Source organism: Candoia aspera, chromosome 2 (genome assembly GCF_035149785.1).
Source record: "Candoia aspera isolate rCanAsp1 chromosome 2, rCanAsp1.hap2, whole genome shotgun sequence".
NCBI lineage: Eukaryota > Metazoa > Chordata > Lepidosauria > Squamata > Boidae > Candoia > Candoia aspera.
The window spans coordinates 230562606-230590145 of record NC_086154.1 but is presented as its reverse complement, the minus strand read 5'-3'; the positions used below and the strand labels follow the sequence as shown (position 1 = coordinate 230590145).

Here is a 27540-nt window from a genome sequence, read left to right as displayed (position 1 = left end):
CCATTTTCAGCTCATATTTTTCACTCTGAGAGCAGTGGCCTGAATACTGCAATATTTCTGTATACTTCCCAAAGGAAAAGAGTAAATCAGTACCTAATAACTCAGACTATAGACAAGTTTTCATTTATAATGTTTATTTTATGTTCAATACACAGAAAGGCATGTACATGTTCACATGAAGACTGTGTACTCTAAAACAGCCTTCCCCAACCCAGTACCCATCTGGTTGACTAACAATTTCATAATTCCTTAACAGCATAGCCAACCTTGGTATATTTTATGTGGTTAATTGGTTAATGAAAGGTGCCATATTCAGAAAGGAATATTGAAAAAGGATAATGAATGACTGAGCGGGAGAGCATATACTTGCATATACTTTTCATGTAGAAAGTTTTGGGTTTCCATTTTTGGCATATTTAGTTAAAGATTCTTGTTGGTAAGGCTGAGAAACTCAGCCTCCTCAAAAGCATGTTACGGTAGGCTTATATCCCTAGTTAGCGATTCTGGAAGCTATTTCAGCACTACCTCATTTTGTTCATGTGTACAAATTAGCATCAAGCTGGACTATTTTTAACATTAATCCAGCTGTTACTATTTTGCAGAATGTAGTTAAGAATCTGAAAGGCATGTTTTTCTAGTAGTGTAACACTGCTATTACATCATTTAATTTATGGCAGTGTTGAGCAAAAAATCAATAAATTATTTCTAAAATGCCAAAGATGTTCATGATACGCTTTTTTTAAGGAAGCAGACTCAAAACTATTTCTGAAGCTTTGATGTAATGGTGCTAAGGCAATACAAAGTGGATTCATGATAGAGAGGTTTTAAATCTTGTTCTTGCATCTTGAAGAATGTGTGTAGATAGCTATTCTTAGACATAAATATTTCTCTGGACATGCTGCAGAATTTTGTTAAGTAGAAGGGGTCATGTACAGTGTAGCTTAACAGAAGGTTGCTAAGATTTCTCATTAAATGTCTCATCAGTTGTTATAGAACACTGGCTAGAACCTCTGGGAAATAATTTATAGTGTGAGAACTGTGGAAGACAAAAATATAAATATGCTGAACTTGTGTTAATTTATCCTTTTTATTTCCATGAACAAATTTGAAACGTGAGTCTAGAGAGGCCATAGGAACCAATACATCCAAAATCGGGCTGTTCTGTTTTACTGATTGAAGCTTTCTACTTTATTATCAGTCCTGGAAATCAAGGAGTGATTTTTAAAACCAATATGACCACAGATTTTCAAATATGTAGTTCAAATATTTATGAAGCGGCTATATAAATTTAAGAAGTCTGGGTCAGAGTCATTCTCATATATCTACTTCTGTTACTCTTTCCATTTTAAAATTCTAGAGAAATACAATGATGACAAAAATAACAAAATTCCAAAGTTCATTTCCGCCTGGAGCCTGCTAGCATCCCAGCTGAGGCTTCAAAACACCTTCAACTGAGCAATTGGTGCCAAAGGTTTTTCTTTTGTTTGCTATTTGGGGGACTAAAGGACAAAATGGGAGTCTTAAGCCTTGCATGTTGGGCTTCATGCCAGAAGTGGCAATAAATCTTGACTCTCCTGACACTTAACCCCATATTCAGGAACTGCTTATAACAGAAAGTCATATGCGTGACAAGCTAGGTTAGTTGTTTTATTGTAGACAAGAATGAAACCAAATACTCAGAGAACTGCCACCTGCAGTACACAGAAATCAATGCCTATGTACTATATGTTAGTGTTCTAAGTTAAATTCTAGGCCTTTTTCTCATGCCTTTTTGAGTCAAAGGAAATTAGTCTGCCATCTTCATGGCCTTCTGATTGGGATGCACTTGCTCAATTTTGACATAATGGCTCTGTCAGACATGGGAATTGCTGGTTCTGCCTTGGCAAATTCAGTCCTTAGCTGCAGCTGCATTTTAGGTGTGGTACTGCAATCCTTGACATACCATACAAATTCTGATGGTGCTGATCCGTCTAAGCTAACCAACACATTGCTTATTGTGTAGGTTAGATATGTCAGTGGAAAGCTCCTACGGTTTGCATGGTCTGTTTTAATAGCCTGTTCATTTTCCTGGCAGATCAGAATAGAAGATACAGATAATTCACTGAATATAGTATTATTCAAGGAAAAAGGGACTTTTAATGTATTTAATGGTTGATTCACTAAGAGCATGGTAAGCTGTCAGGTGAACCTAAAGCGTAATCAATTTATAATTTTATCTCGACTATTTTTGCTTGGTTTTTGTTCTAGATTTTTGAAAGTCTTCAGGAAGCTTTAATAAATTACTGAACAAGAAAACTGACCATTTGTATTTTCATTCTGGATTGCATAGATACAGCATTGGTAATTCATGAACGATGTACTAATCAATAGCTAATAATAAAGGCACTTGAAGAGGTGCTTTGCAGTGATATTGATGTGAATGAAGTGCCCTTCCTCAGTGCTGAGGCAGCCATGTCCTCTGGAAGGTTAAACTCAACTCAAGGCAATGTTTACCTTTTTAAATAGCTATTAAACATGACAGAAAACAGGGCCTCTATATGTTGGTACAGTATGCCACTGAATGCCAGTTGCTGGATGGCAACAGCAGGGCAGACTATTACCATCACGGTTTCTTTCCTGGGAAGATTCTAGTCCAGTAAATCTCTTGTATTAAGTTCTAAGCCTGAAAAGGAATGCACATAAACTATTGGGATTCATGCATGAAAAATTAAGCAAATTCAACAAAGATGAATTTTCCAGCAGAAATTATTGCTTAGAAGAGTGAGGCTAACAAGACATTATTTGCAATGTTCTGGGTGTAGTCATGTTTATCAGGGCCTGCCATACTTAAACTCACACACACACATACTAACAACTAGTTACTTTGTAGTGAACATTTATTCTGTAGTATATTCAGCCAGTTTGGTTATCTTTAAAATGATAGTATAACATCATTTTAAAGAATTTCCAGAATTTGGGGGTGGGGTTGCTTGTTACAACACAAACATTGCAAAAAATTAAACTATAATAGTATCCTTCTTGAAACTAAACATTTTTACCAGGAACTTCTGAGACGCCATTCATCCTTTATTTTATTACTTTTTCCACTTTCATGTAGATGGTTTGGGCTAATTTGGATTTTGAATCTGAATTTGTCTTTATGTCACTTTCTTCAGCATTGCTGTAACTGACAAATTTTTCTCAACTTCCTACTTGTACGAATTTTTCTGTGTAAAAACGAATTTGAGAGAAAAAACCTGGTCAAACTGTATTATATGGAGTTCTAGGGTACCTCAAGAATTTGATGGGTTTCTGGGCTTCCGGTGGGAATGGCGGACTGAATGGCTGTGCCTGCTGTTTCGGCGGGCAGAGTGGACAGCATGGCGGCTTTTTTCGGGCTCAGGCAGGATTTCCTGAAGTCCAGAAACGTTCTCCGGATCAAGGAGAATACTTGGAATTATCCCATTTGTCCTCCGGAACAGTGGCTTGCAGCCAGGAGATTGCAAACAGCATTTCGCAGTGAATGGTAACAGCGGGGATGTCACCATTTCCAAGCTGTGCTGTAGCCTTAAAGGGACACTAAGACTGGCCACCCTATTTCTAAATCACCAATTTGTATATAGTTTTTAAGTCTGTGTACCCCAAGAGAGGCTTTCTACAGTGAGGAGAAGCTGGTTCTCTTGGTGCTTAACATTGTTTTTGGGATTACTTTTTAATTTTTTTTTTTTAAGTTTTGGATTTCGTTTTCTTTCCAAAGGAAAAATTTCAAAGACTGAGTAAATAACTGCCTTCCTGTTGTTATGTTTGTATTACATTTGAATATATTAGTATTTTCCTACACGTTGGATCGGTTGATTTGAATCTTCAGCTTTCTGTCTTCACTTTCCCTTGAGAACAGTCTGCTATTCATTCTCACTTTGTGTGAACAACTTTCAAACTTTCCCATATCTTCAACTTTCGCTGATTAAGTTCCTAGGGGGTGCCATAATCTACTGCGTGAGACATGGAGGATTTCAAACAGATCCTTTCTGACCTTCACCAGGACTTGAAACAAATATCTTCTGACTTTTATGAAACTTTTATGCAAGATATCCAGGACATTGTAGAAAATATGAAAGCTAAAATGTGCTATCAGGTTGGGGATGTGGTGGATGAAATTGAGGAATCTAAGAGCGATAGAAAGGTTTCTTTTAAGATGAAGATTGGGATTTCTGTCAAGATGCTGGTTGAAGACTGGATAATGGAGTTGGAGAAATCTAGGGGAGAGAGAGATCTGTAAGCCATAAATAGGGTCCATCTCCTGGTAGAATGCCATGAAAAGAACCTGGAATTTTGGAGGGGGCAGCTGGCCTGTTTGATTTTCTTAAGAAGAAAGCTCTGTGCATATCTTGGGAACATGTAACTGCTTTGGTTTATTTTGAAGTGGGATAGGGTTGAAGAATGTTTAATTGGTTTGCTTTAAGTATTTGACTGATGTTATTTGCCTTTAAAGATTTGGATTTACTGTTTTAAATTGGCTTTGTTTTTTGAGTTTATTAAGATTTTGTGTTTATTAAGATTGGGAATATAAAATTGTTATACCATTAAGTATAATAGCTGACAACTTATGTGCCTTTCAATTTGCTTTGTATTATAGTAGACAGAAATGTATAGAATAGTGGTAGGAAGGGAATAATTAAATATGCTTTATCTTTTGGAGGGGAGAAAGATGTTTAGGAGGTTTATATGATTTTTTTCCCTTCATTTTAATATAATGGGGAGGAGTAACTGTACTTCGTGATTTGTATTATGTGTTAAAGGGGAATGATTTATAGAAATAACGTGTTTTGGTTTAATATAGAGTAAGAGATCGGTTATGGAAACTTTGTACAGTATATCCTTGCTGTTACAAGTCGGAAGCCACATCTTCCTGTAAATTAAAAAAAAATTCTCTTGTGTTTTTGCACTTTTTCAGTTTTTCTTCTCTTTTTTGTAGTTTTTTGTTTTTATTGTAATTTTTATTCTTTCTTTAAACTTAATAAAATTTACCATAAAAAAAAGAATTTGATGGGTTTCTGTGTGAGATTATGGGTTTTAAAAAGGTTCACTTGAGCACAGCCAATTTTCTATCACTAGAGATTTCCCTTTTGATCAGGGGTTCTGGGATTTTTTTTAACAGATTCCGTGGCCTGAAAAAGTTAGAAAATCCCTGCTCTATCCTGTACTACCAACACAATACTTGTAAGACTGATGATTTCACATACAATCTAGTTCTTTGCTGTCAGGGATATTTTGTTAAGGGGATCTATAAGTACAGAAAATCCAAGCTTTAAAAATTACTGGTGCTCACATTAATAAGATCATGAAATAATTAGGTAAATATAATAATCCATTACCTCTTCCTTAGCACTTTTCTGCTAATTTTTTGATAGAAGATGTTACATGGATTTCTCTTAAGTAAGGAGCAAAATTGCCAAGTATTTAAAAAGTGCTGCATAAATTCAGCAGCATTAAGAAAAAAATTGTACAATGAAGTGTTCCTATTTATCACTAAAATGTGTAATTGCTTCAACATTTTAGAGAAAACTGGAGTTCCAGAGCTTAAGGAGGAAAATTGGCAGAGCAATTTTTGTCATTAGAATTGGCACTCATTATTTTTGAAAAATAAATAGACAATATATTTTTCAACACTTGCCAAAATAAAATTAATTCATTTATTAACTTTTTACTACTATTATTATTTTAATAAGTTAATTTAAAATTTGTTCTAAAGTTCTGAGATGCATCGAAGGTGCAAGAAGGTAACTTAAAAAACTTGTAACAATGGATAAAATAAGACAATAAGATTACTTAGTGAGGTTAACACAACATGATAATGTAAAAATCATGCAAAGCATATCTTCAGCATTCGTATGAAGTTATATCATGTTGTTAGCATATACTGATAATACTTTATGCTGTTTCCAGAAAAGTAGTTCCTAGTGCTACTAATTTATTTATTTATTTTGGTTCTTTTATAAGCTACAAACAGAGTTATAGTTTACATTTCTTCGTATGCCTCCTACTTTCTGGGATTTCATTTGTTACAACAGTGTGCCTGACAAAATTGTTCTATGTAACTCCAGTTAATTATGTACAAAAAGTAATCTTTCAAATAATGTAGTTATTTAACTACTGTTAAGCATTTAGTAATTTAGCCATGATTGTTTTTTGACAGCTCATGGATTGTAATGACACAGTATGTTCATTTTGAATTAGAAGAGTAATTAAACTAAGAAAACCTACATTGCTAAAGTAGTGGTAACTGAAAAGGCTATGAAGTTTGGTTTTTTAAAATAATGTTATATTGCTATCGCTTCATAATACTAATTTAAATACTGCTTCAGAAATATTGAATGTATATTTCTGGACTTCTGGATGAGTGACAAGCTAGCATCTCTCGAACAAGCAGAGACGACCGAAGGACTGATGAGTAGACCAGTCCCACATGTAATGGTACGTGGGAATGACCTTGGGAGACAGGACAAAGAGACACCACCAAGGGAACGGTCAGATAAAAGACAGCTGAGCCCGCAGCAGGAATGTGGCCCTGCTGCGGGCTCAGCTGTCTTTTACTTGACTGTTCCCTTGGTGGTGTCTCTTTGTCCTGTCTCCCAAGGTCATTCCTATATACCATTACACATAGAACCTGTCCAGACAAGGAGAGGATGGGAGATCTCCACTTGTGCTCCAAATGGCTGCTCTTTGCGAAGAAACCGCAGAACAGTGGTTTCCCACAGGGGTGAGCACCAGGAGACCAAGGGAACCATCATGCTCTCAGCCATGGTGGAGCCTTTTTAAGGACACTGGTTTTGCTAACTTCACTTTCTAATCACTTTCAGAAATTACCTATTTAACTATCTCAAGCCTAATAGAAATCTTCAAAATGAGAAGTTTGCAAAGCCATCTGGTGAGTTTACCTTCATTCCAGAATAAAAGAAATATTGCCTATAAGTTTAAGAATGTAAAAATTTGAAATAAATAGCAAAAAGCTAAACATGATTTTAATTCAAGAACATTGTAAACAAATTACAATGGACCAGATAAATTTGGAATATTAGGACTTTTGCTATAAGACTTCGGAAATAATTATATAACAAATAGCACCTTTGTGGGAACTAAATTGTTTAGCCTATCTTAAGTCATCACAGAAATCCAAGACACTATGATTTCAGAAATTGGACTCTAGAGGAGACTAAAGATTCCAGGCATAAAAGGAAAAAGAGAGAGAGAGAAAGGCTTGCCTTTTGTTTTTTGTAAGCATTGGGACAAAATGACAGAAAATGGTATGACATGTGAAATATTTCATGTGATCTTTGAAGAATGGGGTCAGAAAATAGCAGCTACAGTGTCAGGAATGATGTCTGCTTCTATGATAGATTATTTCCAAAAGATGTTACAGAAGAAATGACAGATGGGAAAGAGAATTCCTTGGAATATCTACAGGATAAACGCTGAAACAAACCGCACCTGATGCAGAAATACTGGAAAATTAAAAAGAAATTATTGTGGATTATCAGACAGATGACAGTGGAAATACAAATGATAAGCCAAGGGAATGACCTGGATAATGACTCCTTACTGGATTTACAAAAGTGGTTTGCAGAAGCCTCGAAAAAGCCTTTGAGGGAAGAAGGAAAACTGAAGACAGATCAAATCTGAATGAATCAACATCTGAATGAATTAAAGATCAAGATTGTTAGAAGCAAAAGGAAGGAGTGAAAAGTTGATTTGTTTGACCAAGGTTAAAACAAGACATCTTTAAAAAAAAAACTCTAGGAACCCTCTGTGGACTTTTTGCTGACACCAAGACTGAAATGTTAATGATTTATGATTTTCGTATGGATAAGGAATAGGTTATGGCAAGAAGAGATACTTGTGTATAACTTCATAGGTGGTGAAGAATCACTAAGTTTGTATTTGTGATGAAGATCAGAAGTTACTTCTTTAAATATTTCTTTTCTCTTTTTCTTATTTTTTCTTCTTTCTTTTTTCTTTCCTTGCACTTTTTATTCTTTCTTTTTCTTTCTGTTTAGTTTGTATTATCTTGTATTATTTTTTTTAATCAATAAAAATATTTTTTTTTAAAAATATTGAGTGTATATTTCTGTCACCTGAGGTAAAGAAATGGCACATGAGAAATGGAGCAGGGATTGTTTTGTAAAAAGTGAATGAATGCAAAATGGTAATTTTTAAAAATAACAGTAAGTTGAAGAGCACCCTTTTAAACTTTAGGCACAGATGATGCCATAATAACCTGGCATATGCATTGGATGACCAAAGCCCAGCTAAAAGAAAGACAAAGAAAAAATAGATTGTAGAGAATTGTTGCCAGTTAGAACAATTCTGGATAACTCTCTAGTTTCCTTGCTTAAAAATATGTATACATTTCAGGGGAGCAGTGGGCATAAGCAAGCATAGATGGGTATAGTTGCTAATTTGCCTATGGTATCCTATGGGGTAACTTGCCACTGCATGGAAGTATATGTATGTCCATGAAAGAAGGAACTTAAAACCAGTGAGGAGTTCAATAGTGGTGTACAGAGGGTTTGAGGAACACCAAGCCACAAGATGATCTGAATCTTGCGAAGGATGTTAAGAACAAAAATATTTATTTAGATGTGTTATTGGTAAAAAGATTATAAATATGGATTATTTCAATAAGCTGTTTAGAAATATTCTTAACTAAAAATATATAAATCCTCTGCTTAAAAAAGAAGTTGGAATATCAAGGAAGAGGAGGAGGAAATGTTCAACTATTTTGCTTCAGGCTTCTTTGCTAAATGGACTTGAATTCAAAATTGGAGGAGTAGGAAAAATGATACAATGGTTTGTCAGACTGAGATAGCTAGCAATTTTGTTAAATAGCATCTAATTAATTTAAGTAAGTTCAAATCTTTAAGATGAAATGTATCCCAAGATGTAGAAAAAAAGTTTGTGGTTGTTATTTCACACCTTTTTTTAATCTTTGAGAAATCTTGGAAAATAATTCATGTGACAAAAGAGTAGGATGGGAAAACGTTATCCTCATCCTCAAACATAGAGATATAGGAATGCAAAAATTACAAAATCTGTCAACTTGAAGTCAATACTAGGAACATTTTTTAGAAGAGATTATTTTAAATGGGCTGTAAAGATGTGGAAAATAATGCATTGATTACTGGGTACGGATATGGAGTCATTCCAGATAAAACCAATCTCTTTTTGATAGAGTCACTGGTATGGTAATTCATTGGAAATAGGATAGATATAGCATATATTAGGATTCCATCAAAGCATTTGACAAAGCCTCCCATATTACCTAAGAAGGAATGAATAGTACTGTTGTTCAGTAGATGAACAACTGATCAAGCTACACTGCTCTGTTAGTGCTACTTAAAGCTTTACATAAATCTAGAGCAGTATTTCTCAATCTCAACAACTTTAAGATGTGTGGACTTCAACTCCCATGCTGGCTGGGGAATTCTGTGAGTTGAAGTTCACATATCTTAAAGTTGCTGAGATTGAGAAACACTGGTCTAGAGGAAGCAGGAAGAACAAGCAGGACTGAAGCTTGAAATTGATAAAAACAAGATCATGGAATACCTATTTACTCTGACTGAATTAATCTCTAGAACTGGATGACTTGCATCCAGGGGTACTGAAGGACCCAGTAGATGCTCTGGCTGAAGCTTTATGAGAAATCCTGGAAAAGAAGTGCAGGTGAGTGGAGGAAAGCAAAACCCTATCTTCACAAAAGTGGAGAGAAGAAAACCCAACCACAAACAAACATGTCTGTCTGACATTTATACCTGGGAAGATTCTAAAGAGATTGATCTCTAAGTACATTGAAAACAGTTTGGTGATTACCAGAAGTCAGCATGTCTTTGTCCACAATAAAGTATGCCAGGCTAATTTTATCTCATGTTTTAATGGAATAACTTCCTTAATAGTTTGTAGGAATGCTGTAGACATACATACATACATACATACATGTATATAGATTTTAGCAAAGCATTTGATAAAATACTCCGTATCATGCTGATTAGCAAGCTAGTTAAGTATGGGCTAGATGGCATAATAATTAAGTGGATACATTAATTATGGCTCAAAACTCCTACTGAAAGAATGCATATTAATGGCTCCTCATAATTGGAGAGGAATATCAAGTGGGATGTCACAAGGATCAGCCCTGGTTTGTCTTTATTATTTTTATTAATGATTTGGGTAAAGTAGTGAAGTGAATGCTTGTCAAATAGGCAGATGATGCAAAATTAGTTAGAATAGCTAATACTGTGGAAGACAGAAATTCAAAACAATATAGGTTGGAAAAAATGGGCTCAGAAAAATGGAATGAAATTGGAGACAAGTGCAAAGTTGTATACTTAGGAAATAAAATCATATGCACAGTAAAAGATGTTACATAATAAAAAGAGCAGGATCTGTTCTCTCTTGTTCCAGGATCTCCTTCCAACTCTCTGATAATTATGTCCTTGGTCATGCTCTTTTTTTATAATTTTGCTGGGTAAGGTCCAAAAAGTTTTTTATGATGCTTGCAGACCAAAGAAAGATAGGACTATCCAACACCATAGAAGGATTTTTATATCTGGAATATGGAGACAAAACCAAAAGACCTAATAGAGTATCTTATATTTAGGGGCAAAAACCCCTAGGAAACAAGAACAATTAACACATATAAAATGAGACTTGGTTTAAGAGTAATGTAGATGAAAAGTTTCTATTGGATCAGAAGCTGAAAATGAACCAGCAGTAGGATGCATCTGCTAAAAAAAAGTTAATGAATTTTAATTTATATTGAGCATAATATTCAAATCAGGAATTTTTCTGCTCCATCCTGTATTAATGAGGCTACATTTTACTATTTGGAATTTTGTCAGTATGACAATTTTACTGATAAAAAAAATGAAGGGGGTGACTATTTTAATTTAACTGAATTATAATTGATCCTTTTCTTAATGATTCTAAGTAAATGTTCCCCCCCTCCCAAACTCCTCAGCCTGAAGAATGGATAAGATAACAGGGGTACTGAAAAGACATTCAAGCACAGCCATTTTCTGCTGCCCTTGATAAAAGCTTGGCATACCTCTGAATGATTTTCATCAAAGCTACATCATTCAAACTGGATGCGACAGGATGTTTTGGACAACAGTCCCTTTCCACTGCAGGAGAAATGGAGGGGCCATAAATGCTATGATGAAAGCTCCAACGCAGTTTAATGTAGCACTGGAGAAAATAGAAGCCATTACTACTGGAGAAGTTCCAGTTATGACAGGGAAAATAAATGGTGCTGTTACAGGAAATGTAGGGATAACAAAATACCTGCTGTTTGGGGGAAGGGAAGTAAAACATACAATACCAGCTATCCAGAACTAATTACATTGCTGTATCCATTACCCAAAAGTGATATTTGTTGTTAATTGAAATTTGACATGGATAATATTTCACATATTATTTTAGGCATTATCTCACTGTAAGCTGACTTTTTTATAGTTGTATAACTCATTGGAAAGGACTGGTTTTTTAGGGATGAAGATAGTTTTCTCATGAGTGAAAAAAGATGATTCATATGTGTTTGCATTGATATCTGTTGGAAATAACATTGTGCTTAGTCAAGATAAAATAAGGATCAGGGACATGAAACCAGAAAAAAGTTGAGTCTTCATTAAATATTGCTCTTTAATATGTTACCAAAATAAACTTACACCACAAAGTAAGGTCTTTGGAGATGCTCAAACTACATGTTTTCAGATGCCAAATCAGTTACATACATGCATAAATACACACTCTGTATTTAATATCAGAGCTGTTATTTGTCTGTCTACTCTCTATGGATTGCTGCATTGAAGAAGACGAAATTATTCCATTTTGCATGGCAGTGAAAAAAAAATCCATATTCATGGCAAAAGCTTTTGAACAAGAAAATTAAGTGGAAACTTCTCTTTGAAAATCCATGGAAATTGGAAGGGGTAGTGGGAATGGTGGAGTGAAAATATGGAGAGAAACAAGTTTTCAAACATGCATTCTGATAAAGCTTTGACTTACATGCCATTATCTGATTCGTATAAAAATAATGGTTACACTCCAGAAGAAAAAATATTTGATCTATTTATTCCTGTCCACAAAATATTTTTGTTTTTCAAGATGTCAGATTGTCTCAGCCAAATTTCTGATAGATATTAATCAAAGGTGATCCACTGAAGTAGCAATTTCACTCACAAAAAGATTAAATTATGACTGAATTAAATTAATTTTTCATTGAAATGGGTTTGTGCTTATAAGGATCAGTGTGAGTCATGTTTCCTTTTTGTAACAGATATGCAAGTCTGACATATGGAAACCAAATTTTACCATTTGTGTGTGGGGAAAATTCTTGAACTCGCCTAACCCAATAATAATGAAAATTTCATATAGTTGTTTTTCAGATCTGTACTTTGGAACTCTTATATCAGTTACATATTCTTTCCCATTTCCTGTGCTATTGTTTGTGTCTTTGATTCTCATCCTAGTTGGTGGCTTAGGCAAGAAGAAAATATAAAGAGTTGCTTTCAGAGCTATTTCAAGAGCTATTGGTGCATGGAGGGTCAGAAGGATACTGAAGAACTGGATAGGGGATGAGCCATTTAAGAGGGAAACAGCACTGAATGTTTAGGACTGCCCAATTTTCCATCAAGTAATATTGCTCTAAGCATCAGAATAAGGTTGATAGCATGGGCCATCAGACTGTATATGTTTTGAATCCTACAATTAGGATTTCCTTTCTCCAAGAACAGAAGAGGTCATTCTTTTCCAATCTGGCATCATACAAGTGGGTTAGACAATAACTTTATCTCCAGCCAGCACAGACTAGTTGGGACAAGGGAATTCTACTTCAACACATCTGAACGGTGCCAGATTGGAGAAAGCTGGTTGCTAATTTAACCACTATATCACACTGGCTGTCTGGCTGTGTCAAAGTATCAGAGAAAGAACAGGTCCTGTGTGTCAGAACCTTGAGTTCAGTAAGAATTTATGAATAGGTTTTTTTTCAAGAACATAAGAAATTTCTTTATTAGCTTTGAAAAATAGTATTGTTCCTGCTGCTATTTATATTATGCAGTGTTACCGCTTGATCAGGAAGATTAGTGTGCAGGGATTTTTCATCTTGCTTAGAATTTAATGGAAATATTTTATCCCATTTTGCTATAAAATACACATTTTCACTGGAGGCAATTATGAATTACAATTTCTTTATGAATCTTGATCCATACAATCATATAATTAACTCAGTTTTCTCATTTCTTCCAGTGTTGTTCTTCTCAATAGACTATAAGAGACTAATTCTAATAATGCAATAACAAACTAAATCCTATTTTCTGTAGCCTTTTGCAGTATTAGCTTTATGTTACTATAAATCCTAAGCATTTAGACAAATGACCTGGCAAAAAAAGAGATGGTTTTCTATCAATCAATGCTTTGTAACTAATTGTTTCTATAACAACAGTAGCTATCTACAGCTTGTTTTAGTGTGCTTCAATTTTGCTGGTTGTACAGTACATCAATTTGAACACTCAGCTAGATGTTCCGAATTCTTTCACTTTCTTCCATGATATTTGTGTGTAATAGTAATGAAAAAAATAGTTTTGGAAATTCATATAATCACCGAATCTATGATTCTGTTAAAGAATAATCCTGATTCAAAGTTAATCCATGCTATCCGTAATAAGATACACAATGCAGATGGTTTGGGGTCTGTGTTAGCAGTCAGTCACCCTGTAAAGCAGGAACAGGGAACCTGTGACTCTCAGTCATACTGAATAACAGTACAAACCCAGCAGTTCAAGTCAGTATGAAAAAGTTCGCTGGGAACTGTGATTTGTGAACATCTGGAAGAACTCTGGTTCTCCATACCTTCTAGAGAAAGGACTAATGATGTCTGAAGACTAATAACTAGATGTGTAAAGTATAAGCTGATTATATTGACATTAAGAGTGCAACATGATAGAGCAAAAGTGGCAGAACTGAGCCACCAAGGAGAAAGGCCTCACTGTTTCAACTTGTAGATGTATGTTAGCTTTATTACAGTAGCTTTACTACTACATCAAACTTACCAATAAAGCTGGGTAACTATTCACTATTGTAGAGGTTTTGTTTGTTATATTACTCTAATTGGTAATACCCTAAAATGGATATAAATTACTAATGATACAGTGTCAGATGAAGTGTGTCTCAGGTCGGATGGCACTCCACATGCTACTGAAGGACAGTTGAGGTTCTCTCAAAGTACTAATGGTGTTTTTCACATGGCTGAATAAAAACTTCAGGACATCTAGTTGCTGAAGTTCCCATATAGGACAACAGAACCCAAAGATGTGAAGAGAGAATTACAGTGGGAACATGAAATACACAGTAAGAAGCGTGAACATGGAAAAGCTCAGTACAGTGAAAGAAGAAATGAATCAGCTACACATTGATATCTTAGGCATTTGTGAATTAAAATGGATTGGAATTGGGCACTTTCAGGCAGAAGATCATATCATTTAGTACTTAGGACATGAAAAACAGAAATGGTATTGCTTTCATTGTCAGGAAGGTTATAGAAAGACAATACTTGGGTACAATGAAATCAGTAATCAAATAATATCAATATTATTTATATTACACTATTAGACTTTGCAGACAACTCTTTAATATGACAGTTATCCACATTTTTCTCTTTGATCCATAAGAAGGGGAGGTTGATGAATGTTATGGTCAAGTTCAATTGGAAGCCTATAGAACATGGAAGCAAGATGTGCTGCTTGGGGTTGGAAACCAGAATGCCAAAATTGGAAATATTAAGGAAGAAAATGTAGTCGGACTACATGGCTTAGGAAATAGAAACCAAATTTACTATATTACAAGTGGTCCTCGTTTAATGACCACTAATTCAGCGACTGTTTGAACATGCAACCATGCTGAACAAGTGGTAGTTATGACTGATCCCCAAAGTTCTGGCCTGTGCAATACCCCCGTAGTCATGTGATTGTAATGCCGGCAGTCTGCAACCAACCCAGATTTTCAGATGTCCCATGGTCACGATTATGATTTGCGACCTTCCCTCCCACAAGCAGAGTCAATGGGGAAGCCGGCTAGAAGTCAGAAGTCGTGATCACATGAAATCCTTGCTTAATGACCCGTATGGTCCTTGCTAAACAACAGTAATGGGACATCAGGAATTGCTGTGAGGTCCAAACCTCATTGATAAGTAAATGATTGATAAGGAACTGTAGAATGAAATTAAAAAGGTTATTAAGGATGAATGTAAAAAGCCCAGGAAACAGAAGAAAACAAACTGGTTATCAGAACAAGTGGTGGAAATTGCCAAATAGAAAAGAAGCCAAAGTCAAGAAAAACAGACACCTCAGAAAGAAACTTGACAAACAATTTCCAGTACTTTGGGAAGAAACAAGAAACAGTGACATCTGAAAAGCCATGAAAAAATGGAAAACAAGGAAAGTCTTCCAAAAGATTGCTGAACTCAGAAGAGATCCCAACTTCGAATTGGTATACTAAAGGATGCCAGTGGACAGATAGTAACTGATTGAAAGGAGATCAAACAAAGATGGAAGGAGTAGATTTAAATTCTGGAAGGTAGTGATGTCAACATCCAAGATACCTTGAAAAATATTTCCTATTTACAACATATTCTAGATGAAGTTAGATCAGCTTATCTGTCTTTCCCAAACTGGAAGCGTACAGGAATTGATGGAATATCTACAGAAATATGGGAAGCAACAGAAGAAGAATCTGTAAAAGTTCTAACCAAACTAGGCCAGCAAATCTGGAGAACAAGATCGTCAACAGATTGGAAGAGGTTAGTCTACATACCAGAAAGTATGTAGGGGGAAAAAAAAAGATTTAACACTGTGTGCAAACTATAATATAATACCCCTTTATTTCACATACTGGGAAAAGTAATACATAGAATCATCCAATACAGATTAAAGCCCTACATAGAAAGGGGGATGTCAGATGTTCAAGCTTGGCCAAGGAATAAGAAATCTTCCTACTGATGCATGCTGGATAATTGTGAAAGCAAAATAATTCTAATAAATAGTCAATATGTGCTTCGTTGATTATAGAAAGGCCTTTGATTGTGTTGATCATGACAACCTGTGAAATGTCCTTAGAAAAATAGGATACCAGTACATCTCATTGTACGTATGCAAAACCTATATACATGTGAGGAAGCCAGAGTCCAGACAGAACATGACAATATAGCATTGCTCTGATCGGCAAAGGAGTGAAAAAATGCTATATACTCTCCTTTATTTAACATTGATTGATTCATTTATTTATTCAACCTATATTTTCTGGTTGTGAGAAGATGAATATGGTTTTAAAATTGGAGGAAGAAACATCAATAACCTGCAGTATGCTAATGATCCTACTCTGATAGCTGAAATGATCCACAGGCTCTAGTAATGGAAGTCAATCACAGTGAAACATGGGGATAAGATTAAATATAAAGAAAACACAACTAATAACAGATAAAGCCAGTCTTAGACTTGACAACAAAGATACTGAAGTGTTGTTTAGTTTCTGCTTTTTAGGATTGACTATTAAGAGTAAAGGAACTAGCACCAAACAAATACAACACAGAGTAACACTTGGTAGAATAGCATAGAATGGTATTCAGATGCTGTGATCTGTCAATACCTACAAAAATCAGACTTGTGCAGGCAATGGTTTTCCCTGTGAGTCTATGTGGAAGTGAAGCTGGTGTCAGGGCAGCCTCGCCTTGAATAAAACACGGACTCACTTAGAGGGTCTAAGGATTTCCGGCTTTATTGAAACGGAATGCATGCAGAGAAAAAGACGGGAATGCGTGAAGGGTGGCAGGGCATCCTGTTTATACCCCGGTGGCGGACCTTGTCCCCCTCCACCCCCTATTGTCCCCCCAAGCCAGGTCCGGATGGGGGATTAGCGTGGTAATGGGTTCGGTGATGGGTGATTCGGGCGATCTCCGACGATCCTCTTTGTCTTCTTGCCTTCGTCCGGTGCAGGTGCGTCCCCCGGGGTAATGGGTGGGAGTTCCTCCGATCTGCTGATGGTCTCCAGGTCCGGTCTGAGGTGCCCTTCTATTGTCCTGGTGATTTACTTGTGGGTTTGTGTGCTTAAGGGATGATGTGTGTGTTTAAGGGATTATGGTTCTCCCTTCCTCTTTCCTGATGTGCATGTTCCCCGTTGTGATGCACTTATGCCTTGCAACGGGGAACATGACAGCTGGCCTTTGAAGAAGTTGGATAGAAAGAGGATGCCTTTGAACTTTTGTGTTGAAGAAGATTCTGAGAATATATGGATAGCTGGGGGGTGGGGGGATCAATTCAGACTTCTCACTCAAGGCACAAATGACCAGGCTCAAATTATCATATTTTGGATACATTATGCAAAGACCTAGTCTAGAGAACTCAGTGATTATGGGAAATGTGAAAAGAAAGAGAAAACAACCAGCATCAAGGTGGATGGGCTTTATTACAGTGGCTGTGTGTACACTTTAGAAGACCTGAAGGGCCAGGTAGGGGACAGCTCATCCTGGAGAAGTTCTCTCTGTGCTGTCACTAAGAGTTGACACTGACTTGATGACAGATAATCAATTAAAATTTTATTGCCAGTTTCAAGACTTGGTTGTTTTCCAGAAATCTGTCTTTGCAACAAGTTTGTTCAAGTATTTCTGATGCAGTAGTAAAACTCAGAATTTTTTTTCTAGTTTGGCACTTATTTCATAATGAAAAATGACATCAGTTCATTTATATGAGTAACAGATGGTAATATATTTGCTTGAATGTGTAGTTTGGATCTACAGGATTAAAATAAAAGGAACCTGAAACATGTTCTTCTATCTTGCTTGTTCAGTTTGGTAAATTTGCAGTTTCAGTGTATAGTTTTTGCACTGTATTGCATATCTCTATAAATTGATTCTTACATTATATTTTGTATGAAATTAAAGATCATCTGTAAATTGGCAGTACTGTTGTTTCACTTGCTTAGAGACTTGTCACTTTCCAAAATCTTTAAGTATTTCAGAATTTAAATATGGAACTATAGGATAGCATAATTTCTATTTCTAGCCATGTTGACTATGTTTGATGAGAGTTGAAATTCAGCAACATCTAAAAATCACATGCTGACCATTTCTGGATAATATAAGGCAGATAATGAAAATGAGTATGTTTATATCTCCAAAAATAAAAGAGGATTTGATCTGTAGAAAAAGAACATGCAATAGTTTGATGCTGATGTAAGCTGATAAATAGGAAAAAACAGTCCTACATACCTATTATCTTGAATATATGATTAGAGTTGTGTTGTATTTTTATTCTCATTACTCAAATTATATTCCTAATTGCTATGCTTTTGGGGGATCCAATTTAAACTATGTGAAAAGGGGTTCTGACAAAGTAGCAAAATTTATTTTCGTGGGCAATGCTATCAAACTACAGGAACATAATCAAAATGTTTTTGAGCCAAATGTAAAGTCTGATTGCCAAACTCAGTTATGACTAATACAATTTCAGTAACACCAATACTGGTTTAGCACTTAGCAGTAGGTCTGGTCTGAAAAAGAGGAGTAAGTCATGTATATTCAAAGTTACATTTATTATATCTCTATACATCCTTCTGCTAATACAAAGAGAGGGAAAAGGCACCACTTGGGAATTATTTTAATTATTGTTCTTATTTTAACATTTTATGAACATCTTGCCCACCCGTCCTGCCCTGGGATTCTTATTTTCTTGGGTGATATTTTAAAAAAATAATTTAAAATGTTGAGTATTTGGAATTTACCATGAGCTCATAATCTTCTTAAACATCTTTAATGTTCAAATGCTAAATAAAATTCTCATATGACTAATGTTTTAATAATAATATTTGGATGGTACATTACTTAGGGTAAATTCAGTATTGTATGAATGCTACCAATATACAGTAATGCTAACTTGTGTACAGTTATAATTATTGTTCAGACTTTGTTATTTAACTATCTCAATGCTTCTGTAGTTAAACAAATGAGGATGGTTTATTCAAAATAATATTGAATAGGTTCAGAAGTCTAGGATTCAAGCCTCAGGCTTTTTAGATAATCTAGGGCAATTCAATTTCACTTTTCCTCCATTGGTTGAAAAAAGAATCTTAAAAAAAAATTCAGGGAGAAATTGAGAACTATAAACAATTTTGTATACTAAAAGTGCCATTTACACTGATAACCAGATTACCTCTTTTCAGGAACATCCATTTCTTGGTCAGCCTTTCTTTGTACTTCATCCCTGCCGGACAAATGAATTTATGTCTCCAATGTTATCTAGTTTACATAAAGAAAAAAAGTGAGTAATACCAGTGTGCGTTCTCAAACTCAACCTTAAGTATTTCATGAAAAATGTCAATAATATATTTTTAGTGACAAACTATTACCTAAGAACCCTACATGTCTTTTATAGCTAGGGAAAAAAACAGGTTAGAAATAAGGTACTAACTCATAAGTTTATCTTTATAACAAGAGTCTATAATGCTTATAATTTCATAGTTCTACTTGAACAATTTAAGAGTCACTTCTCAAATAGTAGCCTGGACATTCTGTTATTTATGTGGCCAGTGTTGTATATCTTGACTTTGACAAATGTCATTTTATGTTCATGGTTATTACTATGTAAATAAAAAATCTCTAAGTAGAACAAGATCGTCCTGAAACTCATGTAGTCCTTACGATATTTTTACATGACAGAATCTGGAGTTGGAAAGTGCTGTAAAGATCAAAAGCCACTTCTTTGCATCTTTTTTCTTTTCTATTTTTCTTTTATTTTTTTTCCTTTCTTGCACTTTTAGCTTTCTCTGTAATTTCCTTTCCTTTCCTTTTTTCTTCCTTTATAGTAGTTTGCATTAGGTTTTATTTTCTTTTTAAATTTTTTTGAATAAAATTATATTTTAAAAAAAAAAGTAAGCCCAAGCTGGTTGCCAAGCTCCCAGATTGCAATCAAATGACCGCGGGTGTGCTAGGATGGCTGGAATTCTGAGGACTGGTCATAACCACTATTCCGTCAGCGCCATCATAACTTTGAATGGTCACTGAATGAACGGTCGTAAGTCAAGGACTACCTGTATGATGTTTCTTTTCCTTGTCCTTTATTTTAGGGAGCTTGATTTTTGTTTTTTTCTCTGTGCTAGTTTCAACACATTCTGCGTTTTATTTTCCTGACATTATCTCTATAAATCTAGAATACTAGTACATATTCTTCCTTAATGACCTCACTTAATGTCCTCACCGCCTATAGATATCCTTTTTTCTCAGATTATCACTAACAATTTTATGCAGCTACATTGGCTTCTACTGTTTTTCTTCCCCCTTTTCCTTCTTAGATTTAGTTACAGTTGTGCTTTCAGAATCTTCCCATTCGTTTTTTCTGCCACCTATCATTGCTTTGTATTGATTAAAATCTGCTTTCTTAGGTTCAAGGGATGTGTTTGACTATAATCTATTTCTGGTAGAAGACACAAACTACAAATCTCTGTTATATTTTAGATAGCAGTTCAATCCTGCTGCTGTTCAGGGTTGAGAACTTGAGCTTTCTCATATTTCTAAAACATTAAAATTTCAGTTGAATGACTGAAAATAGAGAAATGTGAGAAAATAAGCTATACACTCAGAATCAGTGTCCAATCCTCCAGATTTTGTGATCTTCCATTTACTTGGCTAACTTGACAACTAACTAACTTGATGCTTTTTAAAATTCATCAAAGTCCAGTTCTGTGGTCCTGTATTTCAAACATGCTCTTCTAAACAAGCTTTCAGTTATATGTGGCTTTGTGCTTTTATTAGGCTACAGCTATAAGTATGTTTCAGATCTGTTAGAGATATTTCATTTGCAATTTTTGCAGCTTTTATTATTTATTTAGTTATTTAAAACAGGATTTTAAGGGAAAAACAGTTGAATTGCCTTTTTGTACATAAAGGTAGCCATTTTAGGTTATTGTAAAACACATTTCACAATCACCAGCTGAAAATGTCTATGGTGGTACTTAGCATGCTCTTGCAGTTCATTCATTCTCTATAGAGATTTTATTTATTTATTCATTCATTCATTTTCTATCCCACCTTTATTATTTTTATAAATAACTCAAGGTGGTGAACATACCAAATACTCCTTCCTCCTCCTACTTTCCCCACAACAGCCCTGTGAGGTGAGTTGGGCTGAGAGAGAGGGACTGGCCCAAGGTCACCCAGCTGGCTTTCATGCCCAAGGCAGGACTAGAACTCTCAGTCTCCCAGTTTCTAGCCCGTTGCCTTAACCACTAGACCAAACTGGCTGTATAAGAATGGTGTCTGTCTCAAAGTACACTATGCTGGAAGGTTAGAATTGCCAATAATGTTATTTTACAGAATGTTCTTTCTTACAAACTGTATGTCATAAGAGTTTAATAAAAATAGTGCCCAACTTTCAAAGGTAATTATGATATTTTATCACTGTTCCCTAAATAGAAATGTGCATTTTCTTTTTGCTTTGTAGGCATACAAACTACATTATTTCATGGTTGAGTATTGTTGGTCCAGTGGTGGGTCTCCATCTGTCTTTGAGTTATGTAAAAGCCAATTCTGAAGAGACTACAAGTGTTGATTAAAGAGGTAAAATATAGGGATGTCAAAATGGTTTGTGCAGATTTGGGTGGTTCATATCCAAACATACACATTTGGTCCAGTTATGGAATTAAACGGTTGTTTTGTCCTGACTATGGATCAAAATGCAGTTATTATAGGCAGAACTGTTTTGGTGGCAGGAAGAGTGGAAACAGCAAAACATTGGCAGGGGCTGAGGGAAAGCAGGGTAACAAGAAAAAGAAAAGTGCCTGCAAGTTCAGGAGCAGGTGGCCCAATGCAATATGCTGGGATGTGGGGGTTGGAGGGAATAAAAGATAAGATCAGACAGTATGGAAGGTAGCGGGTAGGGGGTGATGCTCATCAGCTGTTCCCCTCGCATCCTCTAAAATTATTTCTGGATTTTGTTTCAGCTGAAACCCAGAACACTCTGGGGTATGTTTCTGCCAAATCATCCAGAATGGTTTGGCAGAACTTCCAGAATGTGATGTGTTTATTTTGGGTTTGAAACAAAACATATTTTCAGTTTGCGCACACTCTAAATAGTACTTATTTAAATTACACATCTGAACCCCCTATCTCATTTTAGTAATTTCTTAGAATTACTGAATGTATTTTAGGTCTGCTTTTCAAACCATAAAACATCAAACATTTTTTTTATACAGCAATAACTTTATACCTAAATGGGAGCATGGATTTTCTAAAAGGTGATCTCCTGAGTGTCTGTTGCTTTTATTTTTATTATATGGCTTATATATTATATTTTGTATCTTTGCATTGATCTTACACTGTTCTTTAGAATATTGTACACTGAGGGTTTTGTGTAAACATTCAGATTCTGTTGCTGGTGCAGATTCAATTAGGGACATAAATTTCACTATAGTTGAGAAATTGGATTGAGATCTTTTCCCTGTTTCTCTCTAGAGAAAATTCCTTTCCCACCTTAAATATGATTGTTACTTAGGACACAGTGGTCATGACTATGGCTAATAAGATCTATCTTGCTTAAGTAGAATAAAACCTAGGATGTGAAAACTCATAAAATGAGTGAATATGGAAGCATCCTTCACATGTCATATCTTTGTCTCGGAAGAAACAACTACTTGTTGAAATGCTAACTGCATAAAATACCAAGTGACTCTAAAATTACATATGCATAAAATACCAAGTGACTCTAAAATTTTTTCCAGCATATGTTTTCAGTGATAGATATTTCTCTTAAATATTTATGCAGTGAAGAACTGTTTTTAAACACTGAGTGTAATTATTCTAATAATCAATAAAAATTCATAAAAGCAAGATTTAACACAAGCAAGTTTAAATAAATAAATGTCATCATTCTCTTCATGTTTGTATGTTGCTCTCATTCAAGCCATCATTTCTGATTACGTTTTCGTTATTGTTATTTCAGATTATGTACGGAAACATGGATTTTGGGTGGAATATGAAGTGTCACAAGCTTTGTAATCTTTCTCATGCTTGGAGCTAAGGATAATACAAAGGTGGCCTTGGTAGAGACCATGTTACATTGATGTATGTCTGATGAACACCCAGCTTAGAAATAAGTTTTAATTGCAATTAGCAGGATACATAAAGCCATCAGGATACTAATACTGATTCATATTATAATTTCTTTGGTTTTGATAAGTGGAAAAAAAAACATTCCTCCTCCAAAACAGATAAGAGGACTATATTGGAGCAACGTCTAGGACAAGTACTTCAAATCATAGAAAGAACATAAGCAACTGCCAAAGATACCTGAAACCAGCAAAAGTAATAACCATTTCTCTATCTTGACTGCTGTTGTAGCTTATGCAAACTTATGAAAAGGAATCATTTGCGTGGACAGTTTCCTTGCTGCAAGACTCATGAGCAAAACTGGTATTACAATTTAACATACTTCTTTTGAAGATTTAGTATGAAATTCTGATCATGCAGCATGTTAATAGGCTAGTGAGGAAGGAAAACTATTACTGGCTACAGCTTTTATTTAGTATATATGTGTTGTAATACTGTATATTTAGCAAAGCTAATATTTATTTGACCAATTTGTATATTGTGGTGGCAACTTTATTTGTTGTTCAGGTGTCTTTCCTGTTCCTGCAGAAGTGAGGAACTTCAATATAAAAATGCAGCAAGGGGGACAGCTTTTAACAACTTACTTTTTATGGTCCATCAATCAAATGCCTTAGCCTAGGTCTCATACCAGAAGTAAGACTGGGAAGAAATTACCTAAAGGGTCAAAGATTTAGTTCCTGTATCTGGATGTCATTCTCATTTTATTTTTAAATAATATGGCAGCTGCTTTCACACCTACTTGTCTTTCTGTATGCTATTTCTTTACAGATAAATGTTGACACAGGAAAAAAGGTAGTATATATAATGGCCCAATACAAAACCATCTGGAATTTAAGTCCCCTATGTAATGTGTCTCCTTGTTTTCTGTTTTTTTCAATTGGTTTTCTCTACAGCAGGAGTTGCATAAAGATAAACTATGCTGAAAAGTTTACATCATGAGTTCCACAGTTTTATTGACAATTTTGTAACATGCCTACAACAATCCAGATAGACAGACAGACACGCAGACACACACACACTTATGCATGGTTATGACTTACGCTTTCAAGAGGTTAATTAACAGTCAATGTAAGAAACCAATTAGCAGAAAATGGCCAGGTTTTTATTTCATTTATCCCATTTAATTAGTCACTGCTTGATTAATGTCAATTATTTCTCTGAGATGCACCATAGCATAGTATGTATCCTCCACTTAGTCTTTCATTTCCATTACAATAGTATCAGTTGTAAACAAAATCTGTCTCTTTCTTACTACAGTAAGTAAGTGGTGACAATATTCTAATACTGTATTCAGATTACAAGTTAATTTTCAAAAACTCAGTATGTTTTGATAGTTAAAAAGACAATGCATCACTTTAGCTTCCTTCATAATATTAGGATGGGCTGTGACTCCTTTGAGGTAATTTATAGGCTACAATTAAGACTTGGGGCTTGTTCCTATCTTTAATTTATGTCTTTTCCTTATCTAAGCAAATCTCCACAAAGATTAAATATGTTTCATATAAATAATGATAGTGTAATATCAGAATGAGAAATATTACGCTGTAATATAATATCCATATAATTTCCATGTCAACCTTTTTCAGTCATTTTTCTTTAATCTTCTTTAATTTTACTTTTGTTATAGGAGAAAATTACATGTAAAGCCTGCTATTTAAAATATTTTTGGAATCTTTGGTTCTACTTGTTAAATATGTATTATTTATTTTGCATCCTTTAAAATAACTATAATGCAGTTTCATACTTTTGCTAGATGACATAGCTTTGCACGTCTTTTTAAACTGTGTCATGTCTCTGTATGTGTGTGCATATATTCAAAGAGCCATATCTTAAGAGCCATATCTTCATTCCTTTGATCTAAATACATATAAGAAAAATGAAATAAAGTCATTCATGTTGGTGTCTCTACTCTTCACTTGGGTTCTTTTATATTCAGGAAGTATGTTGCCTGATGTCACCTGGTATCTTAATTATGTAACTATAATTATATAATTATTTAAATAATTTAGATTATATACTAGAGCCAGTTTAACTACTTTTAATGACAGAATATATATCATGATCCCTGACAAGCTTACTGCTTTAAGCTGGGTCTGCAACTGTCAGTGGATTGTCACTGCAGAAAATTTTTTCCTGGCTGCTTAGCAACAATTAATATTTCACTATATAGTACTGAAGTTTCAAGACAATGCACTGCAGGAAAAGGATGCATATGTCAGTCAATGCAATGAAAGTATCCAGAGCATTTCTACTCTAACACTAGTACTAGACCAAGGATCATCTACTACAAATAAAACACTCAGTTTTGTCAGTTGCTGTCAGAGATCTATGAGGGTGTCTAAGTAGAATTACAACTGTTTCTACTTATTAACCATCCAGGAGAATACAGACTCTAATTATAGAGAGGTCAGTGTAGCCAAAATGACAAATGGCATTACAGTATCCTACCAACCATTAATTTGTTGATTGTTTTTTCAATATAGAAATACAAAATGCACATAAGTGGTATTAATGTTTATGAATGTTTGTCTAAACCCCTTTAAAACTATCAGGGCACCAATCAGGGGCTGACTCCCCTCTTTGCTTCAAGTGCGACGGCTTCTCCAAGCAGGCACCCCATGCAAGTTGTCCTCCGCCCTGCCAAGTTCCCCCAGGCAGAGCGATCCCCCCATGTGCTTGTGACCCTGCAAGCGTGCCCCGTCGGCTTTTATGGCACCCTCCCAGAGCTCACAACACCCCGTGTTGTCGTCACTCGCCGGCCACCCATCAAGGCTGCGGCGGATCTGCCCGCTGGCGCGTCCCAGGCGAGGCTTCGCAATGTGCACCCGCGCTCGGGCAGCGCTCCTGGGGAAGAAGGTGAGGGGGACACCCTGCTGCCCCACCCTCCAAGCAGCGCCCTGGCTTTGCTGCGCTGCTCAGGGAAAACTTTATGGTGTGCTCAGATCCTCCTGTCAGTGAGCAAAAGGGGGAGAGGGCATGGAGACTGACCCCCCTGTGTAAGACTCGATCCAGGGAGGAAAAAGGGGCAAGAGACTCGCCCACTGCTCACCTCCTGCTGTGTGGCCTGGTTCCTAACAGGCCATGGACTGGTACTGGTCCACGGCCTGGGGGTTGGGGACCCCTGCCTTAGAGCATCCTAGGTAGCTAAAGATATACAACATTTAACTGATACAATTTCTAGTATGTAGTACAACTTCTAGTATACTCAATATTTACAGTGATTTGAGACAGACAGTGTTCATCCTGACCACCAGTAATCCAGGGAGGAAAGTTTTTTCTCATAATCCGTCATGCCGGGAATAAATTATCTCATAAACACAGATTGCAATTAGCAAAAACACCAGTAGAAAGAAATGGTTATATATAATGCAAAGAAAATAACTCCTCTGGCTTGTGGCCAAATTTTTTGCATCAAAATCCTTCATTTCTCCACCAGAAAATCAACTTGCTTCACTGCAATGAACAGAGATTGTGTGAAGTCATAGGCTAAGTCAAATAGTGGCCAGGTTTGGATTTAACTAATACTCTTTCAGAAATTGGTTTGGGAAGCTGAGAACATTAAATCAAAACTAGTTCTGTGCCACTATCTAGTCCAATACTATAGCCCTTTGAATGGCTGTGTTTTTTTGGGGAAGACAGGGAGAAAAAGATCTTCCACGTTGCCTGCTACTGATTGTTGACTTTCTTTACCCAGTAATGTCAGGGAATAAAGTAGAATCTTATATATTTATAATATACTGTATGTTCTGTTAGTGTTTTTTTTTAATCTGTTCAATTGTGTCTGATTCTCAGAGACTAACTGGACAAGTCCCTGCAGTTTTCTTGGCAAGGTTTTTCAGAAGTGGTTTGCCATTGCCCCCTTCCTAGGGCTGAGAGAAAGTGACTGTCTCAAGGTAACCCAGCTGGCTTTGTGCCCAAGGCGGGACTCGAACTCGCAGTGTTCTGGTTTCTAGCATGATGCCTTAACCACTACACCAAGCTGTCTCTCTCATATCAAAGCAAAAAACAAAACAAAAACAGAAACAAACATTACCTATATTAAAGTAGTAGCATTCTGTTTTCATGTGAAAGTAGAATTCAACTTCTTGGTCATATAATTTCATTACATCTGTTTTTAAATCTAGAGTAGGACAATCTGTAGATTACGTGCAGTTCCCTGTCTCCTTTGTGCCCCCTACTAAGCCTGCAATATGATTTAATGTATCATTCACATACACACACCAAATAGTGAGAAAGAGTTGTAAATTCTGGCCTTGCCATCTCAACTAATGCCTTTCAACATTGCCAAACCTTGGGCATGGTTTTGACTTTTTTTTAATGTATCTACCCGCCACCCCAAAAGCCCTCAGTGTAGATTA

General features: G+C 35.6%; 1 protein-coding gene across 1 annotated transcript in view; it reads left to right on the top strand.

Annotated features, from left to right (window-relative positions):
* Window positions 1–23921, top strand: part of ATG10 (autophagy related 10) — a 116047-nt gene extending 92126 nt beyond the window's left edge. The window contains exons 6-8 of the mRNA XM_063295456.1: window positions 19243–19340; window positions 21519–21634; window positions 23016–23921. Of these exons, the coding sequence (XP_063151526.1) occupies window positions 19243–19340; window positions 21519–21630 (210 nt within the window). The 3' untranslated portion in view covers window positions 21631–21634; window positions 23016–23921. The remainder of the gene's footprint in view (window positions 1–19242; window positions 19341–21518; window positions 21635–23015) is intronic.
* The last annotated feature ends 3619 nt before the right edge of the window (window positions 23922–27540 follow it).